The following is a 24,620-nucleotide window of genomic DNA, read 5'->3' on the forward strand; positions in this document are numbered from 1 at the left end:
TCCGGCACACAGTGCACGGGCAGGGACATGTGACGGCCCGCCAATGCATCTTCCGGTTCATTAGGTCACACCTACTTAAGATAAGTGGATATCATCATTAGCACAAAGCTTCGACGGGCGGGGCTAAACTGTTAAAGCCTGTTTGTCTCTCTGTCAACCTCTCTGTGCACCGGTACGCCAGCTTAATTCTCGCATTTTCCACCTTCGTCAACCTACTTGGCGGCTTGAACTAATGACACAGTGACAGATAAATACTGGGTCACCGTGACCTCTCTGACCTGTCACAGATCCTTCTGCACGTCCTGGCATAGCCGCCAGTCTGCCGGATGCCTGGATGATACCCGTGAGAACTCACGACTGACAAAGCTGTTGAAGACAATTTCACGCACCTGACCGTCCACCAGCCCAGCAGGTCCACTAGCTGAGGGTCTAGAAGAGAGATATTTGCTGCCGGGTGGAAGGGCAAGAGCATAATGTTAATCGTCAGCTGGATCGCTGATGCAAATCAGTCGCCTGATACAATATTTTATGAACAGTTTACAGCTAGTGATTAACCATGAAGCTAGCGAACCAACCTTGCAGCTATCGACCAAAAGAATGCACTTTCTTCTGAGATATTGTCACCCCTCTCCAACCTAGCCACAGATCTACACGACTTGAAATTTTCGTAAGGCGAGTTAAAAAAAACAACAAAACCAACAAAAAGCAAAACAAACAAAGAAACAAACAACAAAAAACAAACAAAACAAAAAAAAAAAAAAAAAAAAAAACCAAACACATGCTACCCACTGGGACCGTAGTTATGAAGCGAGGGTAGGTGGTTGTCCTGGAGACACGGTGAGGACTTAGGGATAAGTCTCTTGTTTTCAAAGTACATGTATTAAAACAGTGTTCAGACCCCGCAGATGTTGTTTTACCCCTGGAGCCGTAGTTTTAAAGCGGTGGTAAAGGTGCCCTGGGGTCAAGAAACATGAAATAGTGTCTGCGGGGTCTTGGCACCGCTTTATAGCTTCGGAAACAAGATTCTTTCCCTTCAGTTCCCCCATTTTCTATTGGGGAAACAACTTACTCTCGATTCATAACTACGGCCCCTGGGTGACAAACGTGAATTTAACTCTGCTGACTGGTCGGTTAACTTTGCTTTCCGATGCACAAAACCCAGTCTGCCGACATTTACGAAGGGACAGAGCTCTGAAAAGGGCAGGAAAGGGAAACAGTGCGACCCGCCGCAAAAACCGCTTTTCTGAGGAATATGTCAGGCCGGTGAGGCTCAAGCAAATGATAAATTATGCGAGACTGATTTACACCACGACGCTCGAGGGTCGTAAGGATGGCCTCCACATGTCAACAGATTTGTTGGTCGACTTCTCTGTCTGCCCCGACCTTGACCTCGTAATAACCCTTCCTGTCTCTCGTCATCACCGTCATTGTCCTCGCGTTCTCCATCACATTATCCATCTTTCTGTTTGTCTGTCCGTACAAATGCCGACCGAAGCATTCCGAATGTGAGTAAAAAAACACCTTCAGGTTTTTGTTGAGGTCCCATTACATGTAAATGATAAAAATGACAGGAACAGCTCGGATGCCGTGTCTTGTTTTCCATAAGAGCTCTACCAAAACTGCATTTTCATGACAGTTAACGACCCTCGGTCTGATCCCCGATTTCGGCAAGCGCGGTAACCCTGCGGCTGTAAAGGGAGATAATGCAGGCTGACGATTTTTTTGGTATGGTTACATAAGCTGAACCAACAATGTTGCATTCTAAACATGGTCCTGCGGACATGTAGTGGTGCAGATGTAAGGTCCGTCACATGTTTTGATATGTATTCAAATCTGCATTACTGTGATTTGATATATTTCAACACTCGGGTAGGTGTCGTTTTCTTGCAAAAAAAATATCCTGAAAAGGGACACAAATGTGTAAGGGAGTGTTCTAACAATGGAAGTCTTTTTGTGTTAGAATAGAGGAGGATAAAATGGAACTCTCTTTGGTTTATAGCGTGTGAAGTCTTTGTTGTACGAAAATAATAGTTTGGGTTTTTTTTTACATAACGCTTGCTTTCCTTTTTTTTTTTTGTTGAAAAAAACCTGTTATCTTGTTGTTTTAATGTGTCGGTGTTATGCGCTTGATCACGCAGACATTTGTCACAGCCTGTCACGACTCTGACAGTCACATAAATTTAACAAGTGCTAGGAACAGACCGCAAGAGTTAGCTCCCTGAAGTCAACGTTCCCCACCCGCCATATCCGACCCTTTGCCTGCCTGATTCTCTTCTGTCTCTGAGGTCAACATAGCCCTTCGCTATGATTCCCCAGCTTCCACTCTGCTCCAAATCTTCTTTAAAAAATGTGTGTGTGTCTCGGTTATACCCTGATCAAATCACACAGCCGGTTCGATTCTTACCTCGGGCGGTGCGGTGGCGCAACGATTAGCGCCTGTCACGAATACAGTGAGGGTTGGCTGTCGGGGGTTCAGATCCAGTTCTTTTTCTTTTTCTGCATGTGGCATCTTTTTACAGGGCTGGCTGTCTTGCCGTGATATAACCTTAGTTGCTGGCACCAATGCCCCCTCCCCTCGATTCCTTACACACAAGGCAAGAAGATTTTCTTTTGATTACGGCTGGACAATGTTATGACATATTCTTGCACCAAGCCTGTATATATTTCCTGTTTATTTTCTCCGTTTTAAGCTTTAACAGCTCCAAAAAAAGAAGAAAAAAAAAGACATACAACGTGACAAGAAATTGCGACACAGAACAAACACGGACACCGGGATGAAGGGCGACAGCACGGAATTAGAGAAAGGGGGCGAGGGGTCAGTGAAAACCAGCAGCTCACGTAGCTGTCAAGTCATGTAAGCTACATCAAGTGTTTGACTAATGTGCTGCACTACTTCTGTGCGTGAATAAGCTACATGGAGAGATGACAACAGTAGTACAGCAGGAGGAGTTAGCGGCCAAAAACCCGGACGAACCCAGGTACATAGTCTAGTATAGGCAGTACACATGGTGCGACTGTAGCAATACAGTTTGATATTTTCGTCCTGATGTAGTGTGGTTTAAGTCCATTATAACCAGATAAATAGGAACAAACCTGTTAAGCAGCTGAGGACACCCAGTCTACGATTTAGCTGTGTTGAACACGGGAGGTAATAACATTAGTACAATAAGAAAGTAACGCAAGAGTTGCTGCCCTTAATCGAACACGCTAGGACGGGGACCACTAGTACACCCCATCACTAGGCCTACAGGTGCGTGTTCACCTGCCACCTGTGTTACTGTGTATAGTGTTGCTCCTCACATGCTAGTCATTTTTAGAGGGTGGGCGCTCCCAGAGCAAACCTCGTTTAAAAGTACTTTGGCAGACAAGGGAAAATGAAATTGTTTGTGACTTCATCTCACTGATGTGTCAAAACAAGTTACTGACAGACCTACGGCCCAGACAGCGACCAGTCTAGCCAACCATCCTTCCACACAGCCAGCCAAATATAAAACAAAACAAAAAGACCATTGAAAAATTCAGTTTAAAAGAGGTTTATAGAATTGAAGTAGGCCCATACAGGAGAATATTCTTTTGCCAGTAGCATGGTAATAAACTTTTAAACATTTTTAAAACAAAGTTTTATGGCCTCTCTACATTTGAAAAAAAGGGGAATCCTTTATCAAAGTGTTAAAACTTCTGAGGGAAATATATAGTTTCCTTTAATATTGTGGTATTAAACAGAACAATGATAATATTGATATGACAAAGGCGGTGTTAATACAAATAGAGAGAGTGAAACCTAATGACAGAAAATGAACTCGCATAGGCGAAAAAGTTTGCTCAAAAGTGTGATTTATCAGCAATATAGACAAGACTTTGTTACCAGCACTCTTGTGTCTAAATAACAAAATAATAGGCTTAAAAGAAACTGTGATATGAATAAAAATGAATATATATAATTATAATCAATCTGGCACGTGAGGCGACAAGGGACATCAGTCTGGCTCTGCAACAATGGGTTTAAATTCTAATAAATAATTTAAATAATAATAATTATCAGTAAATTTGAATCGTAATCATCAATGGCACACAATCATAAATAGCAATGATCTCAAATGATCGGAAGTAAGGGCGGTAAATCGACGTGGGTTGTCCGCCCTGGTCTCTCACGTAAGGCAGCAGCGGGAGACAACTAAGAGTGAGTCAGAGTCATGTGCACGGTAACAATCACAGTGTGTTTTGTTCACAAAAGCAAGGCCCACGTTCTGGAATCTTCCGTTGGCAGTAGCCGGTATAAGTTTTTGATTGAAATCAAACGAAACGCTTCTACCCAGGGTGGTAAGCAAACATTAATATCGAAAGAAAGTGTTCCTTTGATTCACGGACACACCCGCAGTCCTGCCTGTTGTGCACGTGTATGTTGCTGTTGCGCTTAGCCTCAAACAGAGCTGAAGGACCTCTTCAAAAACGTTTTCTACGAACGAGGTACAGAACAACATACCGGCTAAGGTTGAGGGATCAACGGGGGTAGGGGAGGGCATGAGGGGAGGAAGAGAGATGGAAGTGGAAGGAATGAGGAAACGTTAGATAGACCGATGTAAGGAAATGATTATTAAAATACAAGAAAAGTAATTAAAAACTTGCGGCGACAGGTGAGCGGGCAGACAAATGTCAAAGAAAACACGAATGAAACAGTCGACATACTGACAACATACGTGCAAGCTACAAATAATCCTTCTTTTTGCAAGTTTGACTGATTTTCAGGCAATTGAGAAAGTATTTTAAATCTCAGCCTTGATGGAGCCACCAGCACTAACTATAACTCTGTGATCTCTGTCGCATGTTCGTCAGCAACGTGCACCACGATCTCTGAGGGGCTCGAAAGAGGCTGGGGTCGATCAGCCCCTGCTCCCTCCCGTCTTTGCCTTCCGGCGGCTGAGGCTGGAGGTACAGGGGGCGCGCGGGCTTTCTTGACCTTGCCTCTGCTGGCAATCGGGGTGGGACCATCCTTCCATTTGTCTGCGAAAGGTTTGACTTTGCTCGTGTGATCCATCCTTTTGACTCTAGCTGTAGCCACTGGTGATGCCGCAGTTGCCGGTGACGCCTGAGGTTCTGCAGGCTTTTCTTCTGAATCCGTCTGTTCTGACCGCTTCTGCTCCGGCTCGTCTGAAGTCTTAATCCGCACGCTCTTTTTTGTCCTTTCCTTTTTTACTGGACTCGTCTCTCCTTCCGTCGATCCGCCTTTCCGCTCGTGCTCTATAGCCTGTTTGACTACATTGGCGAAGTTCGGCCTTTGCCGCCTTGGCATGGAACCTGCTCTTTCAGAGATGAAGGAACGTCTCGCTCGTTCCCAATTTTTTCGCGCCGCCTCATTCGTTCGTCGTTGCACGGTCTCCAACATCGATTTGTTCCTTGAAATGGCATTTAGTGCCTTGATCGACTTGCTTCTTATCCAGGGCTTTACACGTTCAACCTGTTGGCTAGTATCCTTATCATCTTCTGCTTCAGGTTTGTCTTCTTTTCCTTCACGTTCTGGGTCGTCCGAACTTTCGCCAATATTCCCCAATATTAGAGTTTTGACCCCCTCCTCAAAGACTTCTTGGAGATTTCGCCCCTTTAAGCTGCGTCCACGAGTCGTCTGCCTCCTTATGAGTTGCTTGATGTGATCGTGAGATGCTTCTGTAGCAGTGTCGTCATTCGACTGAACTCCGCTGTCGGGAGTTGAGCTACTCGCGTCTGTCCCTGGTCTGATTTCCTCAGGAAAAGGATTGCGCAGGATGTCATAGGTCAAGTCGAAGAAGCCAAACTGATTGAAGTTCTCAGCCTCGTTCCCAGTATTCTTCTTCTGCAGCGTGGTGGAGGCGATGATGTGAACCAGGGTGGAGAGTCGGTGGATGAGCATGGCGAAGAACTGAAAGATGAGCAGGATTCCGAAGACAACCGTGAAGACGACTGAGATAGGTTCAATCTTCTGTCCAACGTGACCTTGGTCACACGGCAGCTGGATTGTCAAGCCTGCAACAGAAGTCCAGGAAAATTTGACAAGGTATGAATTTCTCTAATAATTCCCCCCCCCAAAACTTAACATTCCCTACCCCGTAAACCAAACAAAAACAAAACATCAAACAAAAACAAAATAAAAAGAAACCCAGTATACATTCACACAAAGTTGTAATTTTTGCCTTGCATTTCTTTCCTGATGGCTTTTCATACCATAATGACCAGGATGGATTTAGAACGTTTGAGGTTTTTTTTAAAATAGTATGAAAATCATTTTAAGAAATAAATTCTGCCTCATCGGTATTAATAAAAAATACCAAGCGAAGATAGAAAGCGAGGTCTGATTTTGTTAATTTGAGAGCTATATCAAGTATGAATGCAGGACTGCATTGAGTGAGTGCATCAGCTAATTTCCCAAAGAAGATTCCTCTACATTGCAAAAGACCGAGCAAATTTAAGCGACATAATTAAAGATACACATCTATACTGTAAACATAGCAAAGAAAGGTACATGATGATGATGACGAGGACGATGATGCACTAACAGCCCTCAACAAATCCTTTTCCACCTACCTGGTGAATACTCTGACACAGACTCCAGGATGAAGATGATGGTGACGAAGAGAGCGTTGCCGAGGAAGAACAACATGGCTGCCTTATTGCGCAACATCGTCAGATCCTTGGCCATCTGCTCCTGCTCCTCCTGACTTATTTCTAGAGGCTTCAGGTACCTCTGATTACAACAAAACTTCTTTATTCATCCGCAAGGGCAATTTTACTGGCACAATCGCAAACGAATGCAGCCTAATTTACAGTGAAAATAGTTCAGATAATCTACAAAAAGGTAACGTCCTGTCAACAAAGTCCACATAAACTACTTTTTCAAACAACAGAGTATACAAACAGTCGACGGTGTCCAACACGTCTTCTCCGTCAACACTACCACAAGCAGAGATGTCCTTACCTCAATGAGCTGCGACCAGAAAGTGGATTCCTTTGGAGGCAGGCCTTCCACCAGGCCCATACCCAGGGCTTCTTCCTGCCACCAGCTTTCAGGCCAAGGATCAGTGGCTGGGTGACCAGGAGTGTTGTCCGCATCTTTTTCTATTGCTGGAATGGCTGGGAAAATGAGAAACACTGATTCTGCTAACAGTCTTTCCCTTATACTGCATGCTTATTGTGTACCAAGTGTACAAAAATAAATGTGTGAAGTATGTAGGGATAATGTGGGTGAAATGTGTAGGAATACTCTGTAAATCTATTGTAATAATATAAATTTATATATATATATGACTTAATAATAATAAAAAATTATAATATAAATACATATAAATAATAATTATTATTTTTGCAAAGATATCTATCACAGCTGTAGGGTTATACGCTGAGCGCTAGTCAATTACAGGAACAACATGAACAGTAGAAGATGCACAACAGGTACCACAGTAAAAGTTATACATGATATGGAATAATAGCACGACTGCACTCTGGGGCCTAAAACTCGCGATGTTTCTTTACCAAAGTGTTTTCAGGGCACGTTTGAATAATTCTGTCGTCCACTGAATCTTGATTCATCAACTTAGAGAGTGATTTACACAAGGTGTATGCGCCATAAACATTTACTCAATAATGTCTACATACCTTCCTATATCTTCGCATCTTTATCGTCACGTGTGGGGGATGTGTGGTGTTTGCTTGTGTGTGCGCGCGTGTGTGTCTCGGGGAGTTGTGTTAATTTTTTCTACCTTTGTTCTCCCACTTCTCCCATTCTTTATTCTTTCCCAAACTTGGCAAACATTAAAGCAAACAATCCAACACTAATACATGCATTCTAAAAGGTATTTCATCCCTTCTCTACATCTTCTCTAAAACCCATGGTCCCTTCCGTCTGCCAACCGCTTGAAAATGTCTTTCAGCAGCATTCGTCTTCCATTAATCCCAGGGTCATTTTAATCCCTCTCGTCTGCTTACGTGCAGGTTCGACTTTGAAGCTGACAGAAGGGCCTGGTTCTTTGTCCAAAGAAAGTTCCTGCCGCTCGACGTCCTCACTTGGATGTCCTTTCTGGTCCAGGATAGCGCGCCGCAGGTCATACAGAGCGTTCTCAATGTCTCTGAATCTCACTGCTGTGTCGTCTGTTTTCTCGATCGGGCAACAGATGCACCTTCAATCAATCAATCAATCAATCAATCAATCAATCAATCAATCAATCAATCAATGCAGAAGCAAAGGCGGAAATGTAACGAATAATCGTCAGCTGGTCTTTTGTTCACAATGATAAGGCAGCGACCGAACGCTTACAGATACCAAAGCTGATATTCTAACTAAAGGGTTTTCATACTCTTAACGACTTTCTGAAATGACGAGTATTGTCGACTATAGATGAATAAATATAGCAAATACTTTCTGCGACCGTCATGCAAAACATTTGCTAAACATGACTCATATATTCAATAATGCATCAAATGTCCCTCGAATGTGTGTATGTTTCCTTTGCGTGTGCGTCCACTGTTTGTTGGCCTGTAAGTTTTTCTTCAGAAGAAAATTAAAATGAAAATCTTGCATGAATGGGGTGGCTTACTGATACGCGAGTTTTTATTAGATATCATTCCCTTTGTTGCAGAAAAAGTCACAAGACAGGGTAGATAAGTCACCTTGAGGATTATGAAATATTTAGTCTCAGGAATATTTTGTTGAGAAACTTAATGCAGCAGCGGCAACAGGACATCTGTATTTCTGGGATGATCTGTGTTAACACCTGCAATTTTGCTTTTAATGATGAACCTGGATGCACGGCGTACCTGAACAGGTTTCCGAAGGAGAAAGTATAGTCAGAAGTAACTTTCTTCTCCACCTCGGGTTCCCCCTTCCCACTGATGACGCGTCTGATGCGCCCCAGACCCAGCCTCTCGCTCAGGCTTTTCTTCTCGCCACCTCTCGCGGTGGGCGTGGTGGAGTCACGTGTCCCCCACGAGACGACGTTCAGATTGGCCACTGCGTAGAAGACAAGAATCATGGAGGTACAGGGAATGGCCAGGAAGTAGAGTAAACCGAAGAGTATGTTTCCCATTTCCTGTCAGAAAAATAAAATAAAAGCATGAAAATATAATCAGCAAAAGTCATTCAGATACCTAATGCTCAAATTTCGTTTTATTATTACTGGTCAGCGCAGAGAGTGAAAGGTGTCTTGGTGGTGATGCGGCGCGATGAAAGTGCGAAAATTATTATTTATTCCATTGTAAAGCTATTCATATATTCCTTTCACTTATTCATGCACACACACACACACGTGTTAAACAGAAACTCAGAGCAGTCATGACAAGCTAACCCACGTCTAATGAACGTCAGCTCGATGTTGTGATGAGGTTATTGGGATTAGTCAACTTGCCATTCTCACCTAGGACTAGATATCTTAATTGTCTTACTTAAATAAATCTGTAATGTCTTTCTTGTGATTGTGATGTTTGAAAGTCTTAACTGTGACTGTAGAGTCCTGCCTGTATAGATAAATATTATTCATCCTTCCATTATAATACTTACGACTGGAAGGATGTAATATCCTGCCTGATGAAAGGTTGCAATGCCTCTTTGCAAACCAGAATGTTAAGTTGCAATGGCTTACCTGCGACTGCAAGGCTGCAACTAAGGCTGTCAACTCTTACCTGAGGATGCAGAATAGCTGTAGTGGCGAAGACGACAGCGATGCCGAGGAAGAAGATGGCGGTGACAGAACACAGGCCACTCTCCTGTATCTGGCGGAGGAGACCCACCAGCACGATCATCATCACTAGCGAGTACACGGTGGACAGAATCGTGGCGTAAGCGATCTGAAACAAAACAAACAAAAACAAACAGGTGAAAGTTAATGACACTCACATCCGTTAATGAGGAACTACATGGCGCTCATGGCGCTCGGCGACATTGTGACGTGCAAACCAAGTTCTTCAATATGTTGATATACTGATTTTATGATTGTTCTTTTAAGCCCTCCGAACATGTTCCCCAGTGGCACAGACATGTCGCCACCGTCTCACTAAGCCGACTAAGGTCTTTATGTAGTAAACAGCAGGAGGTAACTGCAGGTCAGGGTCTCGTACACCTGTACCTGGATTTCGCTTCGGGCGACGAAGCACAAGATGATAAAGACGAGAACAGGAGCGAAGTTCAGCAGCATGGCGACGTAGAGTGGCAGCTCCGGGTAGGCTGTGTTGATGGCCCCGAAGATGAGGAGGAAGATGGTCCCCGGCGTGAGAATCGAAGAGACGAAGAGAAATGTCTGCAGCATAAAACCTTGTATGGGTGAGAGAGAAAGAGTGTGAGTGCGTGTGCGGTTACGTATGTACTACATGAGAGTTTGAGGACTGACCGATGAACCTCACATGTATCAATGTATTAGGATAAAAGTGTCTTCCGTTACTACGCCTCAGTGTTAAAATTTGTTGCAGACTTGCTAGAGTCTAAGGCGAAAGTTGCTGATAGCTCCAAACTGCTATCATGTAAATAAATAATGGCTCATATTGACTTGGACAACTTGCTGTCAGGTGCATAAAAATAAGTTAAAAATAGACTTGAACAGTTGGCTACCAAAGTAAACTGTTGAAATGCTTGTTCATAAAAAAGACTTGTTATTATCACTACGAAGCCCTCCCCCTCCCCACAAAATAGACAATTCACGATTAAAGCTAGTGGAAGAGCCTGGACCATACTATGTTAACGAAGGGTAACGACAACAGCACCCTCATACTACAATGACGTCAGGACACGGGCAGCACGCGCGCGAGACTGTAGATGTTACCGCGTCTTTTTCTTGTGAATGAAATATGAAATTTAGAAACGTCTTATACAGTCAAACACAACACCTTTTGCAGTCGTGTCCCCTCTATCACCAACTCAGACAAACAAATCCAGCCCGTCAACACGCAACTAGAGGTAAGGAAATCAGCTGTCACAAGAAGAAGGAGGGGAAGAAGGAAAACGAGAAGGAGGAAAAGAAAACAGAAGAAAGTAGGTGGAGGAAGGAGAAAGGGGACAGGAGAAGGAAATAAAAAGGAGGAGAACAAAAGAAAGAAAGAAGGAAACTTGTTCAAATACAGAGTTTCATTTTACAGCATGAGTAATATTACTACAGAGGTCTAAGAGAGACCTGTTGTTCTTAATACAAATGCTGACTTGAAATGTCCGCCCGCTGATTTCAAAACCCTTTTCAATAAAAAAGTTGTCTGGATGTCAGGAATGTTACCTGATACACGATGAAAGGGAAGGAGATGCTGCTGTTGACCTTCGTGATGTGGCGCCAGTCGGACAGCAGGTTCAAGATGTTGGCCATTGTGGACGGCGTCCAGCGACGACGCTGGGTGAAGAACTCGCCGAAGTCGTCAGGACAGAAGGTCAGGGCATCTGCTGCCGCAGCGTATTCCACTCGCTTGCCCTGCTGCAGGAGCAGGGTGCACAGCCAACGGTCTTCCCCTGGTACAAACAACAACAACAACAACCTTTCACCTCTTGCTGTTATTGTTTTAAGGAGTACAGACATGTTCATGACGTTTACAAATGAAATACAGGGATAATTTAATAAAAAAAGGGAGAATTATTTAAAACCCATTGCTAGTAACTGTAAGATCCTTTTTGTTATGTGTAAGATAATTGTATTAATGGTGTGTAATACTCATAAATTTTAGCTCTTTTAGTTGCATTACTTTAGAATAAAATTAGGTAACAATATTAACATATGAGTGTAGGTGGCGCTATGTTCCCGACATGTACCCATATCATACTGTACGGCGTGTCTGGCATTTGTGGCCTTCTTAGCGTATCTCTTGATGACATTGTCTTCCATGAGTGCTGATCCCCGGAAGAGGGAGAAACATCCGGGACTGCACAGGACACAGCCGAAGACGTGCTCTGTGGCCTTCTGCAGCCAATGACTGACGGCGTACTCAAACTTCTGATACCAGACCATCAAACCTGTAACACGGGTACGACAGGTTACATACATACTATCGCAACCAAGGATATCTGAGGCACCTACAGATACACAATGCAGCATTCAGATGTCATTTACTGCTTTCATCCATTGTGATGAACGGGACGCACCTACACGGTGATCACTAAAGTCCTTCCATCTCCAGGAAACCAAAATATTGCACAAACAAAGGAGCTGTTTTGAAGTACTAGTGCTGAGCCGAGTTATCGTTTTATTGTTAATGTAACGAAGATTAGTTTGCAACGTTTCACTTCACTCGGTGCTGCAAAAATGCGTCGGGAAACACGGGGCAGACAACTCGGGTATGAAAGGAATGATAACTCGAGAACAATAACGATGCTGACAAGAACCATAAGGAATTCCATCCTGTCGTGTTAATCTAGTGTTAAATAGACTAAGTTAACATAAAGAATACCGACACAAAAACACATACATTGATACATGCACATCACGTTTCTTCCTCCCCCACCCCACCCACACACACCCACACAAACTGACACAACACTTTAGCAACCTGTAGTTATACCCTATTAGTACAAAACTATATACACTCACTCGTACATATATATATATTGCAAACAGAACCATCTCTCTCTCTTGCCTGCTCTCTCTCTCTTACAAGGTAGTGTAGCTATATCTCTTCTACTGCCCTATATGCACTCATTCGTACATATCATTAACCCCAGAGAGGTAGCAACGAGGGTAAAATGTTCCTGACGCCAGTGAATAAACAAGGGTCACACTGCGTGACCTTACGTCGCCTACATTCTCCCATCCCTAATCCTCCGCTTCCTTCTCTTTTATCTATGTATGTCCCATCTACGGTCGAAAACAACCTCCTGTTGTTTTTATTACCTTGTCTGCCCACTCTCCCCTCAAAATAATAATTTAAAAAAAAACGTTATTTTCCCCACTTTGGGTGACAACAGGGTTGAGGGCGATAGCGCAAGTAAAAATCATCGACAAAGACGACGAGTGCAAAGATGAAGCGAGTCCACACCTGATCCGATAGGGTGGATTCTGCCGCACGCGGCGCCCACGTGGCTGCTTCTCTTCATGCGGTCCACTAGCAGCTGCACGGCATCCGGGTAGAAGTCGACGTCGCCGTCTAGGGCGAGAAGGAATGTGTTGTCTGCCAGTCTTTTCTTTGAGGACTTTGAACCTTCTCCCAGCAACAGTCGGTACGACAGCAGGTAATACATGTACATCACCTGTTGATACGAGAGCAGCTAATACATGTGCTTCACCCATCGCGCAGAAGCGGAAGTATCTCACCTAAAATCTGCTCCCTAGCTAGAGAAATATAGGGAAGCGTTGACCCCATGACCTTTCTGGTGTTAGGAAATGAGTGCTCAAAAAAAGCTGCGTCATGCGGGTATCGAACCAACTTTACCTAACCTTCCAGCCTCCGACAACAGTGCTTCACCATCCGGCTATCAACTTCCCCCTTTTCCCTCCCTCCATTCAGACAACAGTGAAGTATAAAACCTTATTACACAAGAGCTGATGGACAAACGTTAAAGGCATGATAGAATGGATTCACCCAAACTCGCATATTGTCAAATCGAAAGCATACAGTCATGTTCGCATATCGTGCGTCCATGATCTGGAGCTCTCTGTACTCACCTGGCTCCAGCGTTTCTTGTGGCGGATAAGATATTTGTTTTTCAGATGGACAACCATTGGGTTCCCTCCAGGAAGGTCATATGTCAGACGTCCTCCGTACGGCGTAATGATCTTGGTTGGAGGTGAGACCGACACTCTTGGGGGGTAGACAGATCTGTGTGAGACAGAGAGGTCACAAGTCACAGGTCAGTATTTGTATCCCGGCAATCAGTTCTAATGCTCACTGTGCAGGCGCACGTATTTCTTTGTATTCATTCAGTCGTAGATCGCGCGCGCAGACTGTGTTTACTGCCGAGAAAATTGTGGAGGGGGTCAACACCACTTAGAACTAGGAGTTTTCCTCTGTAAAGCGCCAGCACACACACACAAAGAGAGAAAGAGAGTGACACACAGAAGGATAGGGAGAGAGAGAGAGGAGATACAAAACACAAATCAACAGTACTTCCGAAATCATTGTGATTTCAGGTCTGATAAACGACTTATTTTTCGTACTGTGAAGCCTCATCCACGACACTGGTGAATTGCTTCACATAGTCATTGACGACAAAATCCGAGTCAGTATAGTTATCCGAAGTGGCATCAGGGTTGATCTTCTTAAAAGCATCGTCAAAGAAAATATGAGCTGCACACAGAGAGAGATAGGTCGCAAGATCGTTGATTACAATACAGGTTTAGAACCTTTGTCATAAAAATATTTCTTTGTGTATTGTGACACTTTTTTTTACATTAAAACAATTGACTGGACAAATATTCATCTGTGTTAGAAGATGTTCATTTCTCTAAATTTTTGCTTTACCACTGTAACTCATTCAGACACAGGCTACCAATTTATTTTCTATCCATCTCTTTTTCTGTTATATATGTATTTGGGTGGGTTGCGTATTTGGCTACCTTTCAGCCAGGAAGATCCTTTGTATTTCTGTTAGCATGTAAACATACTTCCATCCCATCTAACCATCAATAATAAGAATAAAATAATTATACCCCATTTCCTCAAAAGTGTATAGATGAAGATTAAGGATTGAAGAGCAAGAGGGAATGGGGACGAATATTAAAGATTATCAAAGAAAAATCCTGAGAGAAAGAAAAGAATGATTAGTATAGAATTTAAAAAGAAGTAAACAGACCATAATCTTACCAACCTTCGTAATGGTAAAAGTCCTTGTCAACAATATTAAAACGCTTCCACATGCAAGATCTTGCGAACTGATCACAATCCATTCTAAGAACATAAAAAAATAATACAAAGTTAGACCATTTCATCACTGTTCCCAAAGTTTACTTATAGATTGTGATACACGAGGCTGGTTACCTGAAATCGTTTACAATATAAATAGAAGTATACAAGTAGACAGACTGAGGAACGGACGCATGAATGAGCAGGCATAGCAACCGATAGACCGATCGACTGATTAAACGTATTCGTCAAACAGACAGGCGTACACACACACACACACACACAAACAAATAAATAAAAACTTACCTTGAAAAAACAGTGGAACATACTGGATCATTCAAACATCACATTAAAAGTTAAATAACAAATAGTATTACTGATGCATCACCTTCATCTGTTTACAGACTAAATGATCGAGGAGGTATACAAGGTTCAAAGGGAATAAGTGCTGTAAGCGAAATACTGTGTATGAAGGAGGGAGAGTTACGAACCGGAAGAGCGATTTCAGAAGCTGCGTCATTTCTCGGGCAGTCTCGTGCCACATCGTCGCGCATGCGTAGATACGCGGAAAGCGTGCATGCTTCATCTGCTCTTCGATTTCCTCCTCCTTGTCTGTGTCGGCTGTCATCGACTGCAAGCGCGTGGTCCAGTTGTCGTTCTCCGTGTTGGCTTTCTTGGTTTTCTGGCAGCAAAGTCAAGTATTCCTATAGACTTTCTGCCTCATGCATCAGGGTCAACCAGTACATTTGAGTGTGTATAGAGATTGAGTAGACATTAGTGACACTTCATGCATAAGACATGGTGCATAACTCTCGTGTCTGTCTGACTCAAACCTCGCTCATTCACTCACTCTAGTGACTGAATGGTAATGAGTGACTGAGAAAACCATGCCCCTGCCTTAGCAGCTCTTGCACATACCCGTAATTATCTGAATCTACCTACGTACCTACAAACTTCAGTACATTTTAATGTACCGACATCAGCAATTCCCATGAGTAATATTGAAAGTTACCGTTGCACTGGGTGTTTCATGATCGTCGACAGCCCGACTGAACAGCATGGACTGGACAAAGAGGATCCCGCAAAACATGGGACGAACGAACAATCTGTAAATCGTGTAAACAGGTTTCACTGTAAAACGAATAGTAATGGGCTTTGAAACAGATTAGTGATTTGTGCTTTGCTTGACTTTTAGCTGATTCGCTTCAAATGCTTCCTAGATTTTTATTAAGCCTGAACAACAACAACAACAACAACAACAACAACAACAACAACAACAACAACGCAAATGTGCTGACTCAACAGAACAAGTCTCTTCTGCAAAAATGTTGAGATCGTGCACTATTTCCTGCTAAATTTTCTCATTTGCATTTGCATAATGGGTAGAGGTTACAATAATGTTGGAAGTCATCTGAGGTCTGAGACACTATACGTCAGACTACCTCCATCTCCTCGCCATAAGTAAAGTTCCTTAACCCCACAAAGAAGCCCATCAACCCCGAACCATTGTCTCGCGACAAGAAGAAATCGTACCAGGCTTAAGAGAAAATGAATTAAAGCCTAAAAATTAGTATAAAGATGATACTTTGGAATTTTCCAAGGAAAAAATCCTTATTTTTACTAAAGAGCGTTTAATACAAATGATTGTTCATTAGCAGCGATGCAATAAAAGGTTTTGGAGACAGCGAGACTTACTTGTCTGTGGATGCCACTCTTTCTGCAGAAGGAGTCCAGACGTGAGAGCAGGTCAAGGCCATCTGAAGAATGCCCCCAAAGATGATGGGCAGCCAGTACTCCCTGGAGTACTCTTTCAGCAGGTCCAGCAATGTGTTGTTGGGACCAAGGGTTGGCCAGAGAACGGAACAACCAAGGAGGGAGAAATGCTTCCGGTACATCGCCAGTGAGATGACAAATGTGACGGGCACTTTGGAAGAAAACATGTGAACACACGTACACAGGCATACGGCCGCGCGCAGACGTGCATGAGCACACACACACATAACGAGAATTTGCAGTTTGTAAAGATTTGCTTTAGAGTTTCTTTTATCATCGAAACTACTTGTCACAGAAACAACAACAAACCATCAAAGTAAAACAACAAAAACCCAAACAAAGACAAGAAACTTTCTTTACATAACATGTCGAAGTCCCACGGCTAGACATAAATGAAGGCATCGTCATCAAATAAAGATGTCAAATGTGGCAAAGGAGGGTGGATGTAATTAAGTTGTGTGTAAGACATTCGGAAAGACACCCCTTCCCTCAAGAAAAAAAAGGGTTTATAAAGAGCTATGAATGAAGAGCAGTTGTCAGTGCCTACCTGTCAGAAGCAGTGGAAGGGAGAAACAAGGCTGCTGGGCATTGATTTTGCACGACACCTGTGCTGCTTTGTAGGCGGCGAAGCTGGTGAGGATGCAGACTCCAGCGACCGCGAACGGCAAGAAAGCTTTGCACCAGTCGTGAGGTCGACCGTTCGCGAGGCCCAGACCTCCTGTCCACAACACGCAGCCGCTGTCGGTTTTGTCGGTGACAAGGAAAAAAGTGGACACGCAGCTGTTTCCTCCGCTGGCCGACAGCAGGATCAAAGGAATCAAGAGGTTGAGGAGGATTTTCCACACGGAACAGATGGCGTCTATTTTCGTGCGCCGGTCTTTGATGGAGTATTTGGCGCGGAAGAGGACGCTTCCGGCCATGAAACCTTCTTTAATCTTCAACTTGCGCATGTGGCGGATTTCATATCGCCGTGCAGTCTTCCAGGATTCCAAGACCGGAACGAAGTTGTCCCACCAGATGACGGAGACTAAGGTCAAGGACACTGGGCCGGCTATTCGAACGTTCATCGTTTCACTGCTCGCGTATATCTTGATACCCAGAATCATAACATACCCGAGCGAAAGCACGAATTCCAGAGCATTTATGATGCTAAATCCAAGTTTCTGTTGATAATAGAAAGAAATGGTGGCGTTATTTCTCAACTATATTTGTTCTGTCTTATTGGTCACTGGTCAACACTGAAATTATTACTGACCTAAAAAGCTCCTGATGTGTAGTACCTTGGTGAGCTAAACACGAATATGACCATGAACATTTTTACTGGCTCTCGTTATGAAGATGTTTGATGTCGTCCATTGTCTATGTCTCACCCTGTAAATGTCTCCAGTGACGACATCCTGACTAAGCCTAGAATGACGTCATATCGCGTCATATTGCATAATACCGTCACGCACACGTCATCTAAAGTTTATTGCGTCATTTTCTGATGTAATGCAGTACTACTGGTATTAACCAGCGGTCAATCACTACTAGCAAGAAGAACAAGAAGAACAAGAAGAAGGCATCAAAGAGAAGGATCGTACTTCCTGTTCCTGTCCTTGTTCTTCCACCTTCCGCGGTCGATAAATGCGAAGTGCAGCCGGGACGAGAGAAGGAGCCAAGCTGAACATCAGCACTGTCAGAGGATCGTAACTAGGTGCTACCATAAACATGAACACATTTAGTCCCACGCTGTGAATCGTCTCTATGATCATTGCCTGTCACAAAGGGGAAAAACACAAACAAATTATGTCAAAAGTCTGCATTTGTAGAATGAACAAATAAAAATAGCTTTTCTCTTTTAACTATTCATAATAAATCCCACACAGCAATTTCTTCATAGCTCCCTCACATCAGGTTCAGTACAAACACACAGTGCTTTCTCATCCACCTCTATTCTATATTCCTCACACCTGCAGCCTCTGCATCCCAGAGTCTCCGCAAGCATTTCAAACTCACCCTATTTATTCCTCTCCGGTTAAACGTTCTCGAAAAACTGTCCCCCACTTTCTAATTACTGCCATTTGACCTCACTCGCCTCCCCTGCTACTTACCAGCAGCAGTGGTCTCCATGTCAACGACCTTGTTCTTTTAAGACTGAGCCTCATCATGCATTTGCAGAAAGTGAAGATATAGGGCGCTGTCATCACTAAAATGGCGGCCCACACCCAACGCACGTCGACGTGCTCACCGGGGGGTCTTAGCACCTGACCACTGGGCAAGGCAAACGCTTTGCTGGTCGCATTAATGTTGAAGGCAATGATGAGAACACTGAGGACGCTGATTGAGGATGTGAAGATGGTGAACAAGAGAAGAAAGATGCAAAAGACGACTCGGCTGATGGCGTGTACACGTGACCAGAAATCCCGGTCCGCGTGAGCGAAATTTTCCCATGGATTTTCTTCGAACACATCCCAATCGCCGATGGCCCTTCAACATGTTAGTTTTTGGATAAGTGAGAACATGACAAGTGACAAGATCGAAGTCATCTGTTCCTCTAACAGTGAAAGCTTAGTTTCATATATATTATATTCTTATGTCGCTTCTTGTCAATGTCGTACTCTGCTGGCTCCCTCTGCATGCCTGTCTCTGTCTCTCATGACCCAACTCTCTCTCTCTTGCTTTAACTTATTCATCTGTTTGTCTCTTTCATCTGTCTACTTCTCCTTCGTCTTATCTGTCAAATTGGTATGTCAATTTCTCTTTTATCATAGGAAAGGATTGACAATTAATTGTAAATATCAACAAAATGCCCATTAGCTAAATGCGTAGTGTGACAACAGGTGGTGTAGTCTATTCGATCCTTGATGATGATGATGGATGATGATGATGGATAATGGATGGATGATGATGATGATGATGAATCAAAACATTATTTTACCCTCCGCCTTCAAAGTCTTCAAAGTCGCGGAATCTGGAGTTGATCTCTTCAGACCCGCCGGATGCACCATCCATGGCGTAGTCAGTCGCGGTGGAGGCATCGTCAATGAACTTCTCATCTACTAGTTTTGCCACGGACCAGTTGTCGCTGTCATTTACTTCAGAACCACTGTCGCAGGGAGGTGGTGGAAAATCATTGCTATCACCATAGCCAGGGTTATCTAAGCCGTCCCCCGACGATGATTTCTCTGATGTGACGAACACAATGGTTGGAGATGAATCCATGATTTGAAATACACCTGGAAAAAACAGATCAGAAATTGGTTTGCCGAAGAAGTGATTTTGAAGTGATACACCTCTTATAAAGATATATCTAGTGTTAATTTTTCCCATGCTGTTTAGTGATGGTTGTAAACTTGAGGGTCTTTAACAATGGACCTAAATTTAGATTGTGGGAGAAGTCAAATATTTTTAACCAAAGCTTATCTAATACATATGATGTAGATAGATATCACACTACAACTTATTCGTGTTGAATACACAGCACGTAATTTTAAAAAACACAAAGAAACCAACAAAGAAGTAAATAAAATATTTACTCCAGTACAAAAAAAATGAATAACTCCAAGAGCAGACAATATCTGAATTTCTATAAGGATTATAAAAGCGAGTCTTAGTCACTGTTTGTTTGTTTGTTTGTTTGTTTGTTTGTTTGTTTGTTTGTTTGTTTGGTTGTTGTTGTTTTTTTTGTTTGTTTGTTTTTTTTTTCAATAATGGGGTAGGCAGAGGGATTTCCTCTCAACTATGAAATAACAGTGATACGGTGTAGATTATGGTAGTTTTACAATTACCCTGACAATAGAATTAGTGTCGATAGTGAAACTGGCAATTCTTATAAAAAAATTTTGGGATCAAATAGCTTAGTGGCTATAGGAGTGGTAAACTCCAGTGATTCCCGCCAGGCCATGTGGAAAGTGAAGTCCCAACCTTTTTACATCGGGCCTGAAGTAGCTACTGTTGTTTCCGCGGAAGTGAATCTGACGTGGTACTGTAATCCGCCATGTTTATTTACTTTAGCCAAAGATGTTGATATATAAATTCTTGTCATAATACTTGACAACACTCATGCACATCACAAGTTAATCGAGAACAGTATTCGTTGCCTGTTGCGGCCCTATGCTCCTTGAGGAGTAACAAGGAATGATGATGATGATTCGTTGCCTAGTGACGCCGCCATCTTGTATCTAAAGCGGGAAGTAACTCTGCAAACAATGGCGACGTTTGGCCACAACAGAAAAAAATAACGACAGTCAGTAAACCGAATGCCGCAATGGTGTTTATAGCCGGCCAGTCTGGTAGCAGACATGGTTAAACATCCATAATTCTATAATTCTCCTTCAAAAATGTGTCCCTATACTCTTCAAACAGATACTTTCCACGTTGGACCGTCAGTAACATGAGATTGAGAAAAGCCAGAATTACTGTGGAGATAAAACTGTTGTGGCTAAGGATCCTGTTGACCTGCTGTGGCTGCTGATAACGTTCAGGAAGCTCGAGATTGAGAGCTGCCCTGAGATGTAAGCGAGAACAGTGCTGATAATTACCGAGCTTCTGCCCCTACTTACTCAAGCAAACACAAAGTCACACCAGCCATCTTGTGCCTGTAAGACGAGCAGACATCTTGGAGGTGACGTCAGAGTTTGACCTGAGTGCATCCCAGTGGAAGGACGCTGGTCACTCCCATGATCGATACCCGGCCGCCATCTTGTTATCGTTTTGCTCTATTTTCGGGTTTTGATTTTTTTTTTTTTGTTGTTGTTGTTTGTGAAACTGATTTTTGTGGCTGATATTCAAATTGTGTAAATTCCTAATATGTCGGTTTCGCTATGTTTATTTCTCCATTCAGCCTTTTTTTTTACTTTGCAAACCACACATAATACATTACAATCAAAAGAATTATTTAATTTTTTTAAACGGGTTACTCGGGTGGCACGCAAGACCATGAACCTTACCTCTGGCCTAATTGTAACCGAAGCACAGAAACCGCCACTAAAATATGCCTATCAACCGATTCATTAAAGGCAGCTCATTAATGCCACACATCCTTGTTCGAATTGCTCACCTCTGTACCCTATACTACTATTCAAACATCTTAACATGGCGTCGCGCATGCCATGAAAATTTACATTGTAATGTTTTAGAACCGAGAGCTCTTTTGTCTCTACACTACTTACTTTCACCATCATGTAAAATTATCTTGTGTCAGTGTCTTTGAGACTATTTCCCGATGATTTTTCTTGCCACTATTCATGACTAAGCAAAGTCCCTATATCTTCTGAAATTTTCTTTTTGCCAATTGCAACAGATTGAGTGGTCATACTAGTCCACCATGGTGAACACAGCCACAGTCAGGGATATAAAAAGTCATGTTTGTGGTATCAGCTCTCAACATCTTTAGTGAGGTGCACACCCGCAGTCATGAGATAGATAAGAGATACAACGTGTCAGTCTTATTAGTGAGGTCCGAAATATTTGAAATACCTCAGTCAATTTACAATTTACTTGTATAAAGTTGCATAAGATTTTCTAGCAAAATTCTAGAAAAATTCTGTGCTGCATAATAACATGGGGGAAAAATATGAACAATAATTTATGAGATCAGCATGGAAATACTAGGTCAGGTTTGTCCAAATAAAAACATTAATTATTTTCAGACAGAATATAATATTTTGGTAAAGTTTTATTTAAACAACAAAATTAACTCATAATCCTCAATGTAACAAATGTTGATAAAAGAATTGAATAGTTAATATGAAATGAATTATCCAGACAACCACATTGGGCTAAGCATACAGTACATTCCTCTGAGGGAGACACAGAAGTGTTTCGATAATCTAATCACCAAACACTCCTTTAAAGACAGTGTGGAAGCAGCAAACCTCTTACGAGAAGTGGTGAACGGATGTAGAGGTGTGAGATACATTTTTATTGCGCACAGGTTTTTTTTTCATTTTCCAGGAAAAAACTGTTACACCCACAGAGCTGTCTCATCGGGTGGGTGAATTTATTTCTAGATAAACTATTACATCCACTGTTTTGTCGGGTTTTTTTGGGAGGGGAGGGTTAATTGGTATAAATAGATTCAATTGCTTATAAAGACGGTTACATTTACAGAGTTTGTGGGTGCGGGTGGGCAGATTGGTATAAACAGATGCGCTTATAAAGATGGCTGTATTACATATCTCTTTCGTCGTGTTAGTTGTATTTTATAAAATTCTATTATTTCTGGAGCAAATCAAGACACTTAATAAACTCGCCTATAACAGCAACTTTTCCAGTTTTCTCTTTGAATAAACCTGAACACCAGATAATCACCAACCTCTACATCGCCAACATTGAGACGCTATTTCAACATTCCAAAAATATTTGAAAACAGTTGGTTGTGGTGGATAATTACTTGCGGTGCTTTGTCTTTCCCAAGAAAATAAGCTTACATCCTCTACTTTGTTCCATTTGTATGGAGATTTGACTAAAATGTAACAAAGAATTGTGAATTGCTAGGAAAATAAAATCAGAAATAAATCGCAACATTTTCAGTAATAACTACAGTCAATACCAGATACTTCGAAGCCCTCATCGGAGTGTGTTAATTTGGTTCTCTACCTAAAATGTGTTTAATATCCTTGTTTATTTTAATCTTTATCTTCTATCCTCTACTACCCTAATGTAGGCAGGGACGATAAATGGTCAACTGCATTCACGAATTCAAACAAAACGAAAGAGAAAAACCAGTATGAAGATGATTGAGGTAACATTTAGTTAAAATGTAGACCTTTGCTGCTATTGAAGTTATCTGCCAGCACAATTTTATTAAAAATCAATGTTATTCTAGTGGAGAATTATTGATAGAAAATGTACAAGAAAGGGATGGCGGTGTGAGAATCCTCCAGGGGAAATATACAAAGCCAGACCAAAGTCGAGAAATTATTTTGGGTTTTGTTGTCGTCTTTAAGAAACTGCGAAAACTGCAATCATGGCTCTGGTATTAAGCATCGCAGGTTGGAGTGATCACAAACAAAATGGAGAATTTACTCACCGAAGAAAAGGTTCTTTCAAGGCTGTCTTTTTGTTTTATCTCGAGTAGAGGGTGCAGGCAGAGACAATGTCCCCGCCGTGTAGTTTTTCCTTACACGGCCGTATCTACACCACATGGAGTCAGTCTGTTTTCAACACACAAAGCCACTAATTTGGGTCGTAGATAAGGTTTTAAGGTTGAAATCAGCTTGTAATCCACAGAGTAGCCTGTCCCTGCTTGCTGCTGATGGTAGCCTCCGTGTACCCGCTATTGTCTGTGCCATCAGTGATAAACTGTCTCTCGGGGTCTGCAGTTGAGTTTTTATATGTGCACGTGACTGCCTCTACTGGCCTCCATCTGCTGATAACTTTTTTTAAAAGTATTACCACAGCGACGAAAACAGATATGAACCCCAGGTTGACTTAAAAACATGGTTTGTTTTACCGTGTATCAGAGAGACAGAGCAATTGCATTCAGTTACTCAGATTGATGGATGGATGTGTCGTCTTGACTGTCTTTATGCCTTTATGAAAGTATATATCTTTCAATCAGGTCAGCCACACCGAATTTAAACAAATGATAAAAAATAAATGTTTAAATCTTTTTATAGGTCAACCTTTTTAATCTTCATCAGATGAAAGAGGACAAAGAGTTGAACTGGAAGTGAACGTTACAGGTGTTGATATTGAAGAGCTATCTTTCTCAGATATTGTCATTCTAATATTCCCTTTTAAGTAAGTGTGTGTGTTGGGTGTGGGGGTTAGAAGCATTGAAGTGACATAAATATTGGTTTTGCCATGGACGTCCAAGATCACCAACACAGTTTAGGAGGTGTGCGCTACTGGTTGCAGGAAAACTAGAAGTCGAATGCTAAAAAAAGTCACATACATACCATAAATACAGTAAGTTTTGATTTGTGCCTAAACCCGAATATCGTTCTTGCAACATACTAATTTACTGTATATTATTCTTACAACATATTAATTACTGAATGTTGTTTTTACAGCATACTAATTACTGAATATTATTCTTACACCATGCTAATTACTGAATATTATTCTTACAACATACTAATGTGACTTGCACC

At 42.3% G+C, this 24,620-nt stretch overlaps 1 protein-coding gene across 2 annotated transcripts; it reads right to left on the reverse strand.

Moving 5' to 3' along the window:
- Positions 1–3,517: 3,517 nt before the first annotated feature.
- Positions 3,518–23,835, reverse strand: LOC112569062 (chitin synthase chs-2-like). 2 transcript variants are annotated; one of them, XM_025246715.1, is made up of 21 exons: positions 23,555–23,835; positions 19,460–19,757; positions 18,633–19,008; positions 18,123–18,296; positions 17,087–17,702; positions 16,462–16,690; positions 15,779–15,872; positions 15,258–15,448; positions 14,732–14,811; positions 14,082–14,211; positions 13,590–13,743; positions 12,964–13,174; positions 11,744–11,944; positions 11,220–11,446; positions 10,086–10,256; positions 9,643–9,807; positions 8,782–9,053; positions 7,954–8,144; positions 6,947–7,101; positions 6,556–6,715; positions 3,518–5,997 (listed from the first exon to the last, which is right to left on the reverse strand). In XM_025246715.1, the coding sequence occupies exons 2-21, from the start codon at positions 19,741–19,743 to the stop codon at positions 4,799–4,801; spliced, it is 5,280 nt and encodes a 1,759-aa protein (XP_025102500.1). In that variant the 5' UTR covers positions 19,744–19,757; positions 23,555–23,835; the 3' UTR covers positions 3,518–4,798. The 2 variants fall into 2 exon arrangements, with proteins under 2 accessions (XP_025102500.1, XP_025102509.1); XM_025246724.1 differs by lacking the exons at positions 18,123–18,296; positions 18,633–19,008; positions 19,460–19,757; positions 23,555–23,835 and adding an exon at positions 17,795–17,918.
- Positions 23,836–24,620: the final 785 nt, after the last annotated feature.

The sequence above is a fragment of the Pomacea canaliculata genome, linkage group LG1 (genome assembly GCF_003073045.1).
Source record: "Pomacea canaliculata isolate SZHN2017 linkage group LG1, ASM307304v1, whole genome shotgun sequence".
Lineage (NCBI taxonomy): Eukaryota > Metazoa > Mollusca > Gastropoda > Architaenioglossa > Ampullariidae > Pomacea > Pomacea canaliculata.

What these genes read in the sequence shown, in the direction of transcription:
- LOC112569062 (XM_025246715.1), bottom strand. Translation starts at nt 19,743, where the DNA reads ATGGATTCATCTCCAACCATTGTGTTCGTCACATCAGAGAAATCATCG. An exon ending in TCCTTCGGAAACCTGTTCAG is followed by an intron (nt 8,145 to 8,781) that starts GTACGCCGTGCA and finishes GATTGATTGAAG; the next exon opens with GTGCATCTGTTGCCCGATCG. An exon ending in TGTGTCAGAGTATTCACCAG is followed by an intron (nt 5,998 to 6,555) that starts GTAGGTGGAAAA and finishes CTTCTGTTGCAG; the next exon opens with GCTTGACAATCCAGCTGCCG.